Source organism: Polyodon spathula, chromosome 5 (assembly GCF_017654505.1).
Source record: "Polyodon spathula isolate WHYD16114869_AA chromosome 5, ASM1765450v1, whole genome shotgun sequence".
Taxonomy (NCBI): domain Eukaryota; kingdom Metazoa; phylum Chordata; class Actinopteri; order Acipenseriformes; family Polyodontidae; genus Polyodon; species Polyodon spathula.
The window spans coordinates 45,389,040-45,407,742 of NC_054538.1; the positions used below are offsets into that span (position 1 = coordinate 45,389,040).

At 38.2% G+C, this 18,703-nt stretch overlaps 1 protein-coding gene across 2 annotated transcripts in view; it reads left to right on the forward strand.

Annotated features, from left to right (window-relative positions):
• The window catches only part of xdh (xanthine dehydrogenase), a 72,886-nt gene extending 54,189 nt beyond the window's left edge, over positions 1-18,697 (forward strand). The window contains exons 22-27 of one of the 2 annotated variants that reach the window (XM_041250651.1): positions 2,444-2,577; positions 9,055-9,142; positions 9,389-9,475; positions 16,191-16,382; positions 17,120-17,265; positions 17,751-18,697. In XM_041250651.1, coding sequence (XP_041106585.1) covers positions 2,444-2,577; positions 9,055-9,142; positions 9,389-9,475; positions 16,191-16,382; positions 17,120-17,265; positions 17,751-17,754 — 651 coding nt within the window. In that variant the 3' untranslated portion in view covers positions 17,755-18,697. Of the gene's footprint in view, positions 1-2,443; positions 2,578-9,054; positions 9,143-9,388; positions 10,053-16,190; positions 16,383-17,119; positions 17,266-17,750 lie in introns of those variants that run through there. The other variant, XR_005950352.1, reaches the window with a different exon arrangement.
• The last annotated feature ends 6 nt before the right edge of the window (positions 18,698-18,703 follow it).

Below are 18,703 nucleotides of genomic sequence, written 5' to 3' on the forward strand. Positions count from 1 at the left end.
CAGTATTGAAGGCTATCAGACAGTTTTGAAATGCCAGTCAAGTGTCAGACACTTATCTCACAATCAGACGCTTAGTATTTGGTTAATGATATATTCCTAAAAAACCTCCAGCATGGAATTAAACCACATCTTATGTAATCCTTCCCTTCCCATACCCACCCTTACACCTTTGTATTTATTGTATAGATTGTTTTGTATATTTTGAATTGTGTACATGTATTGTGTGTATTGGTTTGTTTTAATAAAAGTGCATTTTTTAAATATCTGTATCTTTGTTATTGAGACATATATAGACATGAGTATTACTGTATGGTATGCAGTGAATGCTATATGATATCTATGTTATATTCATGATATCTTTATATTTGATAAATGAGATCTGGTGTAAAATATAATAATTAGAAAACAATGTTAAGAGCAAGTTCTCACACAGAATTGCACATAATAATCTACAAGTAAAAAAAATAACCTGTGATATGACGTTTTATCTTTCCTGAAATACAGCAACTGATGAGTGGGGACTTTTATTGTAGAAATGAGGATCAAAGATTTGCACAGGGTACTACATTAAATTGGAGAGCTATCTGAATTATTAGTACAGTATTTGGTGCTGTGCGAGTACATCCACCATGTCAACTAGGATTACAGATGTTAATTTAATAATAACTGCACTTTTGGACGGTATGTATAGGAAGCCAATCGTTTTGTGCGTTTCTCAAATTATATATACACCTTAAAACACCATCTTCCACTAAAAATGTGTACGTTTTCTATATTAACAGGATTTTAGATATTCCGTAGACTTGATTACAACATCAAAAACATTATACTCTACATGAAGAAAAGTGTTTCTACCCACTTTCCCACTCAATTTATTGAAAAAGTTCAAAGTCACCGAGGAATTTACTATGAAAATAATATAACTGTTAAAGTGAGCTTACATAATCATCTTATTAAACACTTATTGCTTACCCCACAGTATATGACATGTTCATGAACAACATTTTTTAAAGGAAATACACATTTGGCAAGTAGTGATTTTAACTATGCATAGACATAAACTATACTGACAAAGTAATGTTTTTAAACTCTTTATTTATGTTAAAACTAAAATACAACAACAATTTTCTGAAGATAAAATGTATTTATAATACAAATGCAACTTAAATTTACATTATGATAAATGTAACCTTTAAAAAAAATACTGTCTGCAATACACTTCAATAAATAAGATGACAACATATTTAAACAAAAATTACTGTCTACAATGCAAAACTTGTTTTCGTTTCACAAAAAAAAAATATAAATGGCGTCCTGTAATTTTACATGAAAACAAAGAACCTTGCCTTTAAGTTCTAAGATTCGTGCATGCGTAGAAAGGCTCAAAAAGGCAAACGCTAACTTATTCTCTATGACACCGGTATGTTTTTTTTCCTTATTACTGATAATGAAATGGATAACTATTATTTTATTTATCAATATTTATTTTGAGAAAATAAATTGAGAGTAGTGTTCATTATTGCTTATAAAGAGCCTAAAAATAAACATGTATTATGTCATTGCAATCACTCAGGTGAAACACTGCCTTGTAATTTGTCCAAACATCAAAACTTTCAATAAGTATTGTAAGGTCCCTCAGGTCATAGAATAACACATTTTATGCATGTATTTCTAGCAGAATACATAATAAAAAATATTATAAAAAAAAAAAAAAAAATCAAATTTTTGTGTTGAGAAAAAAAAAAAAACTAAAAGTTTATATAGTTTCTGAAGTACTTCAGAGTGTTCTGAAAAGAAAAGACACCATTTCCAAGATGCTACTGTGAATTTTTATAGGAAGATTGTCAAATACAGCCAAAAAACACCTGGTCCTGGGGGAACATCCCACTGAAAAATGCTTGGTCCTGAAAGGGTTAAGTGTGTCATCCCTCTACATCCATTAAGACACCTTCAGAAATACTAAAACAGCCTGAATTAATTAACAAGAACATTTTGACACGAAATCTTTTCTTAATGTCTTCAATAAGTATTGATTCACAAACTAATTTCCCTGGATGATGTGGACTCCACTCCCAATTGATAAATTGTGAAAGGTCCTGTAACAAAATCCTGTAGTTGTACTTTTGATGGCTGTGGTAATGTTGACCTGTGGGCAGGTATTGCAGTGTATTTTTCTCACTCTGTTATGTTCTTATCTAATTGATTCCTGGCATTCCGAATCTAAATTGGCATGGACTGTTTCTCCACACCACGCTACAGTAGACCCTACTGGCCACCTGGAATTCATTGTAGATTATCCTTGTACAATTGACTAGGGATTTGAAATAAGTAGTAAAACAACAACAAACTGCAGGACTACTGTTAAAAGTCTCGGGCCTTTTCTCTGTTTGCTGTTTTTCTGAATTTTAACTTTTACATCTGTTTGTTATATTAATTTCAATAGGCCCTTGTTGCCAAAGCCTTAGGAGTCCCATCGAATCGAATTGTCTGCCGGGTGAAGAGAATGGGAGGGGGGTTTGGAGGGAAAGAATCCAGAAGCACCCTCTTATCTACTGTGGTGGCTGTAGCAGCACATAAGTAAGTATAGAAACCAAATATGTCGCCAAGAAACAGTTATATAGTTTCTATTAAACTTGTAGTCAAAAGATTACATACCCCAATGGAAATGTATAATTTCTAGAAATTTCTCAAAAACAAATAATTTTAGGAAAAATCTTTTGTAGCAAAAGTTTTTGCTTTTGTGAATAAGGAAAAAGTTACAATAGTCTACAGTTTTTTATTTCAGCAATTTTTTTGCAAAACTCCAACAATGCTAATTCAAAGGTATTCATACCCTGACAAGGAAAATTTAATTAATAGCTAGTTGAGGCACCTTTAGCAATAATAACCTCTTTTAAATGATTAGGATATTTGTCAATGAGCATTTGGCATGATTCTTTAGTGATTTTTGACCATTCTGCAACGCAAAATTGCTCCAGTTCATTCATATTCCAGTTCATTCACACTTCTGTTATGCACAGCTTTCTTCAACTCATACCAAAGATTCTCCACTGGATTTAGATCAGGACTGACTAGGCCATTCCAGAGCCTTGATTTCATTCATCTTTAACCATTCTGATTATTGTGTTGGAATGTCCAGTTGTGCTTTAGAACCAGTTTTGTAGCAGAGGATTTCACATGATTGGCCAATATGTTTTGGTATGTCATGGAATCCATTTGAATCCACTAAATATCCTGTGCCATTAGAGGAAAAACAGCCCCATAGAAGGATATTACCACCTTCATGCTTGAAAGTTGGTATGGTGGTCTTTTCTTTGTACAGCTCACCATACTTTCTCCAAACATAATTACTACACTATGTAACAAATTTTTGTTCCTGGTTAGTAAGTGTTATTTCCTAATTGCTTATGCCTCAAAAGTATAGAAAATGACTATTATTCCCCACAAACTTTGCACAAACTTTCCCCACTATAAATTTACGGTATAACCGTAAATCTCGAAAAACTACTCACTTCTAAATCTTTTGTAGTCATTTTTGTATTACTTTAGTATAAATACATGTTAATTTGGATTCATATGTTGTTTTTTTTCTGACTTTATGTGAATGGAAAGACACAAAAGCGCCCGTTTTCTCATTGGAAATAGTGATATTTTGAAATTTACCTGTCCTGGTCACAAAAGCGAAGTTTGTGGGGAATAATATCCATTTTTCTATACTTTTGAGGCATAAGCAATTAGGAAATAACACTTACTACCCAGGAACAAAAAAAAATATATATATTACACGGTGCTATCAGCGTGACCAAATACCTTGATTTTTTTTTGTTTCATTACTCCACAAAACCTTTGACCAGAACTCATATCCATCATTCAAATGCCGCTTTGCAAACTTTAAGCGCTTGTCCTAGTGACGTTTTCCCAAGAGTGGCTTTTTCCTTGGCCTATGACCATTGAAACTTTCAACATGCAATACTTGACCTATGGTTGAAATGGAAACCCCAGTCCTAGTTACAGCCTATTCACTGAATATCTTTGGCAGTCAATCTCAGATTGTTATTAACCATCCTCACAATTCTTATACTTGTTCTTACTGAAAGAGCCTTTTTTCTTCCAGACCGAGGGAGCGTTGTGACAGTACTATGAGTCTTATACTTCTTGATAATAGAAACTATAGTTGAAATTGGAATACTCAAATGCTTGGAAATCATCTTGCATTTTCTCCAGCTTTATGAAAATAAATAAGTTTCTGCCAAGGTCTTCAGATAGCTCTTCACTTTCTTCCATATTGACTTGTTGGTAATGGCAGCAGTCATCCTATGCCTAACCCTTTTATACTCTCTAAGAATGTTCATTTACAATCCAGCATTTTCTAGAATTAAGTTCTGCATTACCATATTGACATTTTTAGCATCTTGTAGACAATACTATCATAACATCAAAGGGTATGAATACTAATTATCATATTTGGAGTTTTGCAATAAAATTGCTGAAATAAATAATTGTAAACATCTATTTCTTTTGATTTTTTTTTCCTCACCCACAAAAGCAAAACATTTACTACAAAAGATTTTCTTCTAAAATTCTTTGTTTTCAAGAAATTTCTAGAAATTATACATTTCCATTATGTATGTAAACTTTTAACTACAACTATACATGCAGTGTGTTAACAGTAGAAGGACTGGGGATACACTCAGACCTAGAAGCCCTGCAGCAGTCTTTCTGATGGCTGTATTCAAAACACTGTAAATGGTATAACAAAAGGAGAATGTCCAATGTTTTTTTTTTGTTTTAATTGAGAACTTTACATAAATATCTTATATATATATATATATATATATATATATATATATATATATATATATATATATATATATATTTTTCACGAGGTGTGAGCTATGGGGTAGAGATAGGGCAGAAGAAGCAGAAGGGAGCGGTAAGTAAGACAGAGTGTCGGCTAGAAAGGACCGGACCTATGATAGAAGAACGGACGAGGCCCACTCTAGTAGCAGACCAGCGAAGCTGGACATGGAAGCTAGGATAGAAGGTGGTCACTGACTGAGGGAGGTGATGCCGACACAACCCAGGGGCGAAGGACCCAGTAACTGAAACCGGATAGAAGGATAGTCACTGACTGAGGGCGGGGATGCCGACACGAGCCCAGGGCCGAAGGACCTAGCAACCGAAGACAGGATACAGAAAGTGATCACTGACTGAGGGTGGCGATGCCGACACGAACCCAGGGGCGAAGGACCCAGCAACCGAAGACAGGATACAGAAAGTGGTCACTGACTGAGGGCAGCGATGCCGACACGACCAAGGGGCGAAGGACCCAGCAACTGAAAACACGTATGAGGGTTACTTGGGGAGCCGCCCCTCGGAGGAAGACAGTCCCGGAAGACTGGAACACGAAAGGAGAGAGGGAGAGGTACCCAGCGTCTGAGACTTCTGTAAAGGGGCGCTCGTTAGCCCCCCAATTGGTCAAGACTTCACGCTGCCTGGGACCTGAGATAAGAACAAGGCATAGAGGTTAGTATGGGACTCGAGCATGAGTAGCCAGGTCCCAAACTGAGAAAGAGTATAGAACAGAGCCTTGAGTGAGGCAAGATAAGCGCAGGATATGCGAAAGAACAGAGTGTGGCCGGGGGTCTGCTCTGACTCACATGGTGAGAACCCCTCTGAAGGTCAAGGGAGGCTGAAGCCTACCCTGAGGTCGGGGAAGTGAGATCACTTGCCCCCCAAAGGATGGACCCCCGGCTCCTCACCAAATCTCCCACACTATGAGACAAACAAAAGACAGCACATGCCAGCGCATAACAAACAAAAGACCAGAAGGACAAATGGGACAAACAGGAGGATGGTTAGTAATTTAGTGGGATGTGACTATGTGTAGACCTGCTGCTCAGTGGAGAGGAAAACCCCCCTTGAGGCTGATTAGGGGAAAACCTCTAGTGGCCCGGGCAGACAGGTAGCCCCCCCCCCCCACTCCGGGCATGCTAGCATTTTTTTAGAAGGAGCAGCAACTCTATCAGGGAAGGATGAATGAATGTAGGAATCCACTGCAGAGGAGGACCAACTCCCCCACATTCGGGATCAGGGGGGGGGGGGGGGGGGGGGGGGGGGGGGGGGGGAGTGTCAAAGAGGGAGGCCTGCTCTGGAGGCGAGGGTGGAGAGGAGGGAGGCCTGCTCGGAGGCGAGGGTGGAGGAATGGAGGGAGGTCTGCTCGGAGGCGAGGGTGAAGGTAAGTGATGATAGAAGTGAGAGGAATCAATGAGTGAGAGGAATCAATGAAGAGGGGGGGTATATTGTCTTGAACTGAGAAGAGAGGGCAAGGGACGAGGACTGGGTTGAAGAGAGCTAGCTGCTGTCTTAGGGCATAAATAGGTGGAGTGAAATCCTGAAATCTGTGGATAAACAGAACAGAGAATGTCACAAACATTGAGGAGGAGGGGGACTCCTGCAAATCCCTCGGAGTGACAACAAACTGCAGGAATGTATAGAATAGCTGGAGCGTGCGAGCTTCACAGTGATAGCAAACCAGCTTTGAGACTATAAAATGTGTGGTGTTATACTGCCATCTAGTGGTTATGATTAGAATTAACCACTGGCTTGAGTGAAGCCAGGTAGAATATATTTGGTTATTGTGATTAAAATCCTTCTCGGTGTAGAACAACAATTGCATATTCTTTTAGATTTGAATATCTTCGTTACATGTTTTAGGACAGTTAGTCATGTATGTAAATACATTAACACAGCATTTATATGTCACAATTCGGCGAGTTGAACAAGTCCTTGCAGATTGTGAAAGCTCAGCAGCAGCAAGCCAGAAGATTGCAGAACTGAGGCACGGAGCTTGCAGTGTCGGATGAAGCTGCCTGGTCACCATGGCGACTTACCACTCCCTGCAGTCACGCGATGAGGGCGTTGCTGTGGTAGCCACGGACTGAGAGGTGCTGGTGGAAAAGTTGCAGAAGAGCAGTGTTGTTGGAGCATGTTGTGACCAGCACAAGCCGCCACACGTTGAAATCGAGTATGAAATTGACTGGATAGGTCTTTAAAAAGTTGAACGTAGCTAATAGAAATCCAGGGCAGGATCTTATGAAGGAACGATAATTTGTGCTGGCTCTGGGAGTGCAGGAGGGGCGCTTGATTGCAAGTGAAGAGTAAAGGAATGTTCAGCTGACAGATCTTTGTGGTGGATTAAATAGAGGAAAAAAACGCTGATGACGGGAATGTCGATGTCTTGTTGAAGGAGCTTTAGAGGTTTTAGTGGAGGGCCAGTCTATCTAATAAAGACGCGGACGAGTTGAGAAATGAAGCTGCGGTTTGGATGGTGCTGTTGCTGGGCTGGAGGCTGGAAAGAGCAGGAAAGACTAACGCTGGAGCTCCTGCAGTCGAATGGAGAAGATGGACAAAAAAAATGCAGTGTGTCAGACCTCGAATAATGCAAAGAAAATAAGATCATATTCATTTTTAAACAACACAATACTAATGTTTTAACTTAGGAAGAGTTCAGAAATCAGTATTTGGTGGAATAACCCTGATTTTCAATCACAGCTTTCATGCGTCTTGGCATGCTCTCCACCAGTTTTCACATTGATGTTGGGTGACTTTATGCCACTCCTGGAATAGTGACCGTCCATCTTCCTCTTGATCACATTCCAGAGGTTTTCAGTGGGGTTCAGGTCTGGAGATTGGGCTGGCCATGACAGGGTCTTGATCTGGTGGTCCTCCATCCACACCTTGATTGACCTGGCTGTGTGGCATGGAGCATTGTCCTGCTGGAAAAACCAATCCTCAGAGTTTTGGATCATTGTCAGAGCAGAAGGAAGCAAGTTTTCTTCCAGGACAACCTTGTACTTTGTATTAAATGAAACCAAACAAACCTATACATTTATTATACTAATTTCATGGTTGTATACTAATTATTTGTAATTATTTTACTGTTGTATTGTTATTTTATTGGATAGCTTACTTAGGTCTCTTTGTATGAGCTCTTGCACCATTGAGATGTACTTGTGCTGGCCCTGCTGGCATAAAGGTAATAAACTAAACAAAAGTACGATAAAGTTGATTTGTAGCAAATTTCCTTAGATCTAACTTAAGAGCTACTACTGTGCAAACTGGGAAATGTATTTAGTCAGCAAATTTAATCAGATTTTAATCAGATTATATAAACAGATTACAACAGGTATTTAATCACTCACAGATTATTATTGATTGCTACTCAATAATTGTGTAAACGAGAGAAACATTGTGAATGCTTTGTTTTGTGTTGAGTAAGTGTGAACGGGAGAGAATAAATTTAAACTGTAAATCTAATTCACTACCTGGAAGGGTGCTGTGTAAGGTTGGTGGTACGCCTTCACAGGGATGGGCCGACTCGAGGGTAGAATGATACAAGAAGTCGGCCATCTTGATGAAAGGGTGTAGCTGTAAGACTGCTGAACGGCTCTATTGTGATCAACTGTGTTGCGCTAGCGATTGGATAGAGCGAGGCGCAGTACTGATCACGGGGAGGAGTTTAGCAGTACAAAGGGGAAGCAGCTACATGAGTATACAGGAAGACGCCGGAGAGTTGTTTTGTTTTGCAGGCAAGTACTGATCGGGAGCTGAAGCCACAGAGCCAGCACAATCACCCAGAGCATCTGCACTGCCACCCCATCACAAACCTGTCATAGCCCCTGGAGCACCTACACTGGCACACCCCATTAACCTAGGCGTGCACCATTGGACTGTGTGTTGTTTTATTATTTCTGGAATCTTTGTTTGGGACTGCATTTAATCTCCAGTACCATTGTTGATAAAGGGGATAGCCTTTTAAAAAGAAACAGCACCAATTGTAAATATACACGCTTTGTGGATATTATCCTTACCACACCCCTCATATCCTAACAGTAAGTAACACTTTGTATTCCATTTATAGTAATTAATACCTATCAACTGAAAACGTCTTAGTAATCGCACACCCCCAGTTATTAGGCAATCCCCACTGCATAAAGAAAGCCTCCCTTTGGTATCCCCTGCTAATAATGGTTTATTATTTTCTCTCACCAGGGTTAGGCGCCCTGTGCGATGTATGCTGGATCGTGATGAAGACATGCTTATAACAGGTGGAAGGCATCCATTTTTGGGGCGCTATAAGGTATGCCACTGTTTTCTTAGATAAATGTGTTGAGGTTTGTTGTGCAATTTCACATGAGAGGGTTGTCATTATTAAACAGGTCCTTGCTCTTATCTAATTGCCTACACTTACACACAATACAGTAACAGCTACATATTCTATCTGTCCAATGGAATAATAGTACAAGGTGAAGCGATTGTAGTACTTCAGCACTTTTAACTGTGTACTTGCCCTGTTGCTCATCTCATGTTTTGCTTTCATTTTCAGGTTGGCTTTCTGAAGACGGGGCAAATAGTTGCTGTTGATGTAACGTACTATAGCAATGCTGGAAGCTCCAGGGATCTTTCAATGGCTGTATGTATTTCCAATTTATATATGCATAGATTTTTTAAATACAGAACCACAAAAGACAAACTATTTATGTATGTATATACCTAGACAACATGTAAAACAGTTAATGCATGGTATTTGATTACACATGTCTATGGCAAGCAACTAGACTTGCCAAAGTAAACAACTGCAAAGTATGTTACAGCATAGTAAAGGCATGGTGAAGCACAGGTTAGCACTGTAAATTCCAGAGAGTAAAGGATATTTGACGGCCGCGAGCTAGGGCTGCATGAAGAATGTAGGCTAGTATTTAGAGGCTCAACCTCGAGGGAATGATGATGGCCTGTGGGCCAGGAGTGCTTGTTTTGAACTGTTAGTGGCCTGCAGGCCAGGGCAAAGGACGGGGTCTAGACTTTATACTGCAAGAACCTCGTACTGCGGAGGTCAGTCCCATGGGCTCCCAGGACCCCCTGAAAAACAGAAAAATCCTCTGACTCTGTGGAGAATCCTTGAAGACGCTGTCACGTGGACTGGGCCATGCCCCCGGAGGACGGAAAGGTTCATGACCTGGAAAGAAGCTGTTGCTGGGATGCGTGATGCTGTAAGTGAGAGAGTGTGTGTGTGTGTGTGTGTGCGTGAAGGAGAGACGCCATCTTAGGTATTATAGTACACTTATTGTCGTTGTGACAAAGCACAGTCAAACATGTTATGTTTGTAAATACACCTTTATGACCTCGAGTCAAATTTTAAAGTTATATATATATATATATATATATATATATATAGTATATATATATAGATATATATATATATATATATATATATATATATATTAACAATACAATTTCATATAAAACAGTTAATACTGGAGCTCAGGTCCAATGTTTTATCAAAATAGTCTTATTAACAACTATGTATTTTGCAGTTTGTAAAAAAAAAAAAAAAAAAAAAAAAAAAAAAATTAATAATGTTGAAGCCGTCTGATTATGCAGTTATTATGATGTTCTTAGTATTAACCACTTTTATTTTATTAACCCATTTATTTTGTCAAAAGTTGGCTTTTTTTTGTAGATTTTTCATTCTTCACCCACAAATAAGAGATTTGGTCAGTTTACAAAACAATTTTTGGCCTGTTTTAAAAAAAATACACACTTTTTTATTGTTGTTATGAAAAACTGAAATATATTATTTCAGTAGAACTTAAATAACAAAATAACAATGTGTTCGCAATTGAGGCATTATAACAACATAAACTGGAAAATTAATTTTTTTAAGTTCTAAAAATTAAAGTGAGTAGGTTCAGAAGTATTTAAACTAAAAGGAAGGGGGGAGAAATCAACAAAAAACAGAAGGGAGACCGCATCAAAACAAGAACAACAACTCAGGTAAGACAACCATTAAATGTATTTATCTAAATGCTAGAAATATCAGAAACAAAATTCTAGAACTTGAAGCTTGAAAATTCTAGAACTTACTGCACTAACAAGTAACTATGATGCGATAGGTATTACAGAAACTTGGTTGTCTGAGAGTGATGGGGACGAATATAATATTTGTGGGTATACACTGTATAGGAAAGACAGGCAGGACAGAAGAGGAGGAGGGATAGCACTATACATAAGAAACAGTCTTGAAGCCCAGGTGTTAAACCTGGACAAAGAAAATAAAGCAGAATCAATATGGGTCAGAATAACGGACACAAATTCAAAGGGCATAATAATAGGACCATGCTATAGACCGCCAGATTCAGACGGTGAGCAAAATAATCTGTTATACAATGACATTAGAAATGTGTGTAGCAAAGGAGAAACCATACTAATGGGGGATTTCAACTTTCCCCATATAAAATGGGAAAACCCGGTGGGTAGCACAAAGGATGGAATAGAAATGGTGGAAATGACAAATGACTGCTTCCTAACACAATTTGTCAAGACAAGACTAGAGGGGAGGCATGCCTTGATTTCTTTGTCTTTTCAAATAACGAAGACAGAATAACTAAAACAGAGGTCAGAGAACCACTGGCAAACTCACCACAACATGGTCTCGTTTGAAGTGCTTTCTAAAACCCCAAAAGTAATGACTAAAGCTAAGGTTTACAATTTTAGAAAAGCAAACTATGAAGGTATGAAACAGAGACTAACAGATGTAGATTGGAGTAAAATAGAGAAAACACCCACAGAAGAAGGATGGTTATTCTTCAAAAATGTAGTACTAGAGGCGCAAAACAATTACATCCCTAAAATAGACAAATCTAAATGTAAAACTAAATTGCCAAAATGGTTTAATAGATCAATTAAAAAAAATATTCAGTGAAAAAAGGCACTTTACAGAGCATTAAAAAAAGGACCAAAAAGAAAGTACGCAGAAAGAGTACACAGAACTGCAAACGCAAGTCAAAAAGGAAGTTAGAAAGGCCAAGAGAGAAATAGAAATAAACATTGCTAAGGGAGCTAAAACCAATTCCAAAATGTTTTTCCAATATTACAACAGCAAGTGAACATTCAAAGAGGAGATTAAATGTTTAAGAGATACAAATGGCAAAATCGTAGAGGAAGAAAAAAAATAGCAAATATATTAAATGATTACTTTTCACAAGTTTTTACAAAGGAAGATACTGACAACATGCCCCACATGTCATCAAGTTCCTATCCAGTTTTAAATAACTTTAGCATAACTGAGGCAGAAGTGTTAAAGGGACTAGGAGCTCTTAAAATAAACAAATCCCCTGGGCCAGATGAGATCCTCCCAGTAGTACTCAAAGAAATGAAAGAAGTAATTTACAAACCGCTAACCAAGATCATGCAGCAGTCTCTTGACACAGGGGTGGTACCGACAGACTGGAAAATTGCAAACGTAATACCGATCCACAAAAAGGGAAACAAAACTGAACCAGGTAACTACAGACCAGTAAGCCTGACTTCTATTATATGCAAACTTATGGAAACTATAATAACAGGGTCCTGGGAGACAGTCAACATGGCTTTAGGAAAGGGAGCTCGTGCCTAACTAACTTGTTTGATTTTTTTGAGGATGCAACATCAATAATGGATAATTGCAAAGCATATGACATGGTTTATTTAGATTTCCAGAAAGCCTTTGACAAAGTCCCGCACAAAAGATTAATTCTCAAACTGAACGCAGTTGGGATTCAAGGAAACACATGTACATGGATTAGGGAGTGGTTAACATGTAGAAAACAGAAAGTACTGATTAGAGGAAAAACCTCAGAATGGAGTGTGGTAACCAGTGGTGTACCACAGGGATCAGTATTAGGTCCTCTGCTATACCTAATCTACATTAATGATTTAGATTCTGGTATAGTAAGCAAACTTGTTAAATTTGCAGACGACACAAAAGTAGGAGGAGTGGCAAACACTGTTGCAGCAGCAAAGGTCATTCAAAATGATCTAGACAAGATTCAGAACTGGGCAGACACATGGCAAATTACATTTAATAGAGAAAAGTGTAAGGTACTGCACGCAGGAAATAAAAATGTGCATTATAAATATCATATGGGAGATATTGAAATTGGAGAAGGAATCTATGAAAAAGACCTAGGAGTTTTTGTTGACTCAGAAATGTCTTCATCTAGACAATGTGGGGAAGCTATAAAAAAGGCTAACAAGATGCTCGGATACATTGTGAAAAGTGTTGAATTTAAATCAAGGGAAGTAATGTTAAAACTGTACAATGCACTAGTAAGACCTCATCTTGAATATTGTGTGCAGTTCTGGCCACCTCGCTATAAAAAAGATATTGCTGCTCTAGAAAGAGTGCAAAGAAGAGCAACCAGAATTATTCCGGGCTTAAAAGGCATGTCATATGCAGACAGGCTAAAAGAATTGAATCTGTTCAGTCTTGAACAAAGAAGACTACGTGGCGACCTAATTCAAGCATTCAAAATTCTAAAAGGTATTGACAGTGTCGACCCAAGGGACTTTTTCAGCCTGAAAAAGAAACAAGGACCAGGGGTCACAAATGGAGATTAGACAAAGGGGCATTCAGAACAGAAAATAGGAGGCACTTTTTTACACAGAGAATTGTGAGGGTCTGGAATCAACTCCCCAGTAATGTGGTTGAAGCTGACACCCTGGGATCCTTCAAGAAGCTGCTTGATGAGATTCTGGGATCAATAAGCTACTAACAACCAAACGAGCAAGATGGGCCAAAAGGCCTCCTCTCGTTTGTAAACTTTCTTATGTTCTTATGTTCTAAAACATAAATCTAAGATGGTCACCACGCAGGAAATATAGTCAAATTTGGTGCATAAAAAAATATTTTTATATGTTTCAAAACCTTTTTTATTGTTTAAGTAAAAACTACTGATAATAACCTATTTGGGGTTTTGTTTGTTGAAATGTAAAAATAAGTTTGACCATCCTAACTATAATCACCAGTGTGCTGGTTTAATCACCCCAGTGCTGAAGTACTATAATCGCTTCATCTTGTACTATTATTCCATTGGACAGATAGAATATGTAGCTGTTATTGTATTGTGTGTAAGTGTAGGCAATTAGATAATAGCAAGGACCTGTTTAATAATGACAACCCTCTTATGAGAAATTGAACAACAAACCACAACACATTAATCTAAGAAGACAGTGCCATACCTTATAGCACCCCAAAAATGGATGCACTGGGGAAAATGGCTAAAAATAAAACTTTGCCATTAAGTGCACTGTTCCTACTATAAGTAGGTCTACTACATGAATGATCCCGCTGTTAGTACGGAGGACGGTCCTGAACTAGTACACAAGTTAATACCAATTGCAATGAACTAAGCAGGTCAAGATAGTCCCCAGTTGCACATTAAAATGTGTCTCAATTGCAATGAACCCAAAGTAACTGCTGTTGCCCTCTAGAGGATACTAGCAATTTCTCTAGACTAAAGACTTGTTGTATCGTAACTGGAACAAATATGAAAAATCCCAAAATGTATTGCCAACCTTTATGAAACTAAACTATTCATAACTAAAAATTATATAAAATGATTTGAAATCTTCTGGGGGAAAAAAAATATGTGCCAAATCTTTTGCAACAAAACCAGCTTCATCCTTATTCAACTTATTCAACTTAACATAGGCCTATTTTATAAATAATAATAATAATAATAATAATAATAATAATAATAATAATAATAATAATAATAATAATTCCAGTCGACTTTCCAGTGTCTCACTTTCAGACAGCATTAAATCAGTGTATTCCATGCAGTTGTATGCCATCCTCCACAGTTTCAATAAATTATTTTGTACACTTTATATAATGACATTTTCGCTCCATTGAATAATTTTGCACTCAACTTCTGGCCATGATTGTCTTCATATGGATGTACTGAAAAATGAAGCTTTGATAGGCTGTACCTGAAATATGTAATTAGCATTTCTGATTCAATTTACACCTTTTATAGTCCACAATACACCTTTGGTCTTATAAACAAATGCATTTATTTTGTGTGTGAATTAAATAATAAGGACTAAAAGAAGTTTTGTTTATCCTCTAACACAGCTTAATTAATTTTGCTGCTGTTTTAGGAAAATTTAGATTATAATATTTAATTATATTTATGTGAATTTAGTTTAAGGAAATGGGAAAATATTCTTATGCAATTCAGCCTTAGTATTTTCTTTTGTGCGTAAATACATTTCTGTAAATAATTTACTTAAGTTAAAAAAAATGTAAATTAATAAACAATAAAAATTAAGATTTTAGGTTCCTTAAAGAAAAAAAATGTTGATCATGTAACAAAAAATAACACTCTTAAAATCTAATTAGCTGGAACCAATCACTCATACAAATACACGCATGTGTCTGACCAGCCAGTGACAGAACGTTGTTACAATGCTAAAGATCAGGAAATATTATTTGTCACAATTATAACATAATCGTAACATACCCTATATGGAACCCCAAAAACATTCATTAAACTAAAAACATTTACAATAAGATTAAACTCATATAATTGTAACTGCACTTACACAAACAATTCACCAATGTTGTGCCACTGTATTGACAATATATATAATCTGGTAATGTTTCTGGGCTGGTGTAACAGGGGGATTCATTACGTGTGTGGGTTGTCACTGCATAATGCTGAATCAGACACAGAGCAGTTGGTGTTGACATACCGCACAGGCATGCAGATTTAATAACAATAGTAGTCTAATAGTCAGATTTAATAAAGAAAACAAAACAAAACTAAAAATAAAAGTTTGCCACACAAGGCGAACGTTAGCCTTTTTAAAGGAGACGTCCCGCTCCAGGAATCTACTACACTGTGAAACCCTCTCTATACTGGTTGGCATCCACATCCCCTAAACTAACCTACTGCTATTGCTCCCGAATTCCTGGCCTCCCAGTGACTCTGGGTCATTTGCGACGGTCCTGGCTGATGAGCTGTCACAGGGACTGTGTTGCAGTTGAGAAGTTCTGTAGTAGTTGTCCTGCAGAGTGGGCGCTCTCCTTTTGGATGAAAACAAAGCGCCCCTCTGTGTAGCACTACGTTGCAGTCACCTCGAGCTGTAGCACTGATGCCTTTTGAGCTACCCGCAGCCTTCCCGGGCATGTCCCCCAGCCAATCAGGACCTCCCGATCAGCTCAGCGCCGTGCGAGCCTAACTGCTCAACTGGTTTCCTAGCAACATGTCCCAGCTGCCCACATCCACACAAGAACCAGTGACAAAGTCCTCTTTGTTACAGTAGGTAATATATTTTTCAATCTGGTTAATGTCTCCTTTTAGATCATGGAGAGAGCTTTGTTTCATATGGATAATTCATACAACATTCCGAACATCAGAGGCTTTGGCTATGTCTGCAAAACCAACCTGCCTTCGAATACAGCCTTCCGCGGCTTCGGCGGGCCTCAGGGGATGCTGATCGCAGAGTGCTGGCTGAGTGATGTGGCTATGAAGTGTGGTCTTCCTGCTGAACAGGTACAGGACACTGCAGTAGCTAATTCAAACCCTGGTATTCTGAACTAACCTAGACTGAACAACGCCTTAAAATGCATGCTGACAGTAGTAGAATTGAAACTAAATGATGAGTGTGTTAAAAGTGAAGGCATTGTGAATTGGCAGTTCCAGTTTAAAAAACACTCTGACAGTACAGAGGATCAGATTGCTTGCTTGTATCTGCTGTCAGGCTGAGTTCCTGCAGCACAGAGGTATGTTGTGTCAATTTTTAATTTTTGTTATTATGATGTTAGGTTTTTTTGGTGATCCTAAAAAATAAAGATATACCAATTAAAACAATATGTGATTAAAACTGAGGCTTATCTCAAGATTATTCAAGATTTTTTTTTTCATTGTTTGACAGCCCTACTGTGAGCCAATCACTTGACTGTTCCTTGCTGTTGTCTCTGAAAATTAACTCTATGAGGATGTAAGATGGTACATCAGTAGTATCAGGCTAACCAGCAATGATGTATTTTAATGCTGCCTGGAAAACTTTTAAAGTAGGAGTCACCAAAAACAGACAGTGTAGTATTCTGCAAAATAAAAATACCAACAGATACATGAGTGTGGGGACTGAGGAGGGTATACGTGTAATTTAGAGAGGAAATTAGTTAGTCTCAGTAGCACTATTCACTGTCTGGCAGTTACTGTGTCTTTTCACAGGGGCAAATATCTGTTATCACTTGCAGCTACAGATTCATGTTTTCTTTTTTAAGGTCCGTAAGATAAACATGTATAAGCAAGGAGACGTGACCCCGTATTCTCAGAAGCTGGAACAGTTTACAACAGACAAGTGCTGGGAGGAGTGCCTGGTTCTCTCCAACTATCACCACCGAAGAAAGCAGATAGAAGAATTTAACAGGTAAAAGGTGACAAGGGTGTTCAAGTAGTCCTTTTTAAGCAGCTCTTAGTGAGTTCACTTCAATCACAAATCAAATAATTACTTCATATTGACTCTCATATAAGGTCTTCAGTTTCTGGTAACAGCTCATAGATCCATTAAACTCCAATAGGCCTCATTCACAAAGCTTTAACTCACTCTATTTTTAAATCTGTTTTTGATATTCATAAAAGTGGAAAGTCTTGTAAATATAACTTATGATCCATTGCGTTAAAACTAAATTGTATTCCTCCAATCTATTAAACACTCTTCCCTGAGATATGAAAGAGTCCAGTTCCCTATCAAGTACGAAATTTAACCATTACCTAATGGGGTATTTATCTCCTAAAGACCCAGAACCTGAATAATATATCAAAGCTGCTCATCAGAGCCTGTGATGCAGTCTTACCTGCCCACGAGGGCATATAGGGACTGCACACAGATCTCATCATAATTTTTCCTTTCAGCTGAACCTGACGGGACAGCCATAGACGGATGAGTACTTGTTATTTTTACTGCTTATTATTACTAATTGTGTATTACACTATGAAGGTGATAATTATTAACATTGTTATTAGTTTGCCTAATCACAAGCATTTTTGCACACAGCCTGTTGCTTGTTATGTCCCTCAGCAGCCTTGTGCCCCGCATGGAGCTGGTGGCTTTTGTCGCCCCTTCCCAAGTATTAAGCAACTTGACTCGGCTGACTTGTGCTCTCCTCACAGATTGCTTAGCTCCGGCTGGAGCTAAAAAAAAAGCTTTAAAATATAATTTGTTTTATGAAACGATATTATTATTTTTTAAAACATAATTGTATTGTTACTGTTTTCTATAAGAGTCTCTTTTTTCACAGAAAATTGAGTGCATCTGCTGGGCTCAGCAGTTCTGCATTGACCGAGATATGCGCTTCGATTGACACTGCTTGCAGCACTATTGCCGTCTTGGTGCCTGCTTGCTGTCTAGCAAACAGGGTTCCCTCAGTATTGTTTGCATACTTACTGTGTGGTTTAGCCAGAAGTTTACACAGGTGGGTATCCCTGTATACTGCTTCCTGCAGTAAAGCGAACAGAGTAGACCAGTAAAGGTCACCAACCCACTGTTCCTCAGGGAACGAGGTTACCACCCTAGTACAGTACTGACCCGGTGCAAGTCATCTAACCAGTACTAAACCAACCGGTTACCATTCCGGTACTGCTCCAATTCACGTACCCTACCAAGGGTACCGTACCAACCCAGTACAAGTCACTGTACCGTGGTTCACATACCGTACCGATGGTACTGTATTGTACCAACCCGGTGCTAAGGCACCATAGCAGTATTGAACTGACCTGGCAGTTTTACTGTGCTGTACACTGTGTTGCTGCTTGCGTCATGCCTGGGTTTGATCCTTGTGACATGTGCAAGGCCAATCTGCCAGTGG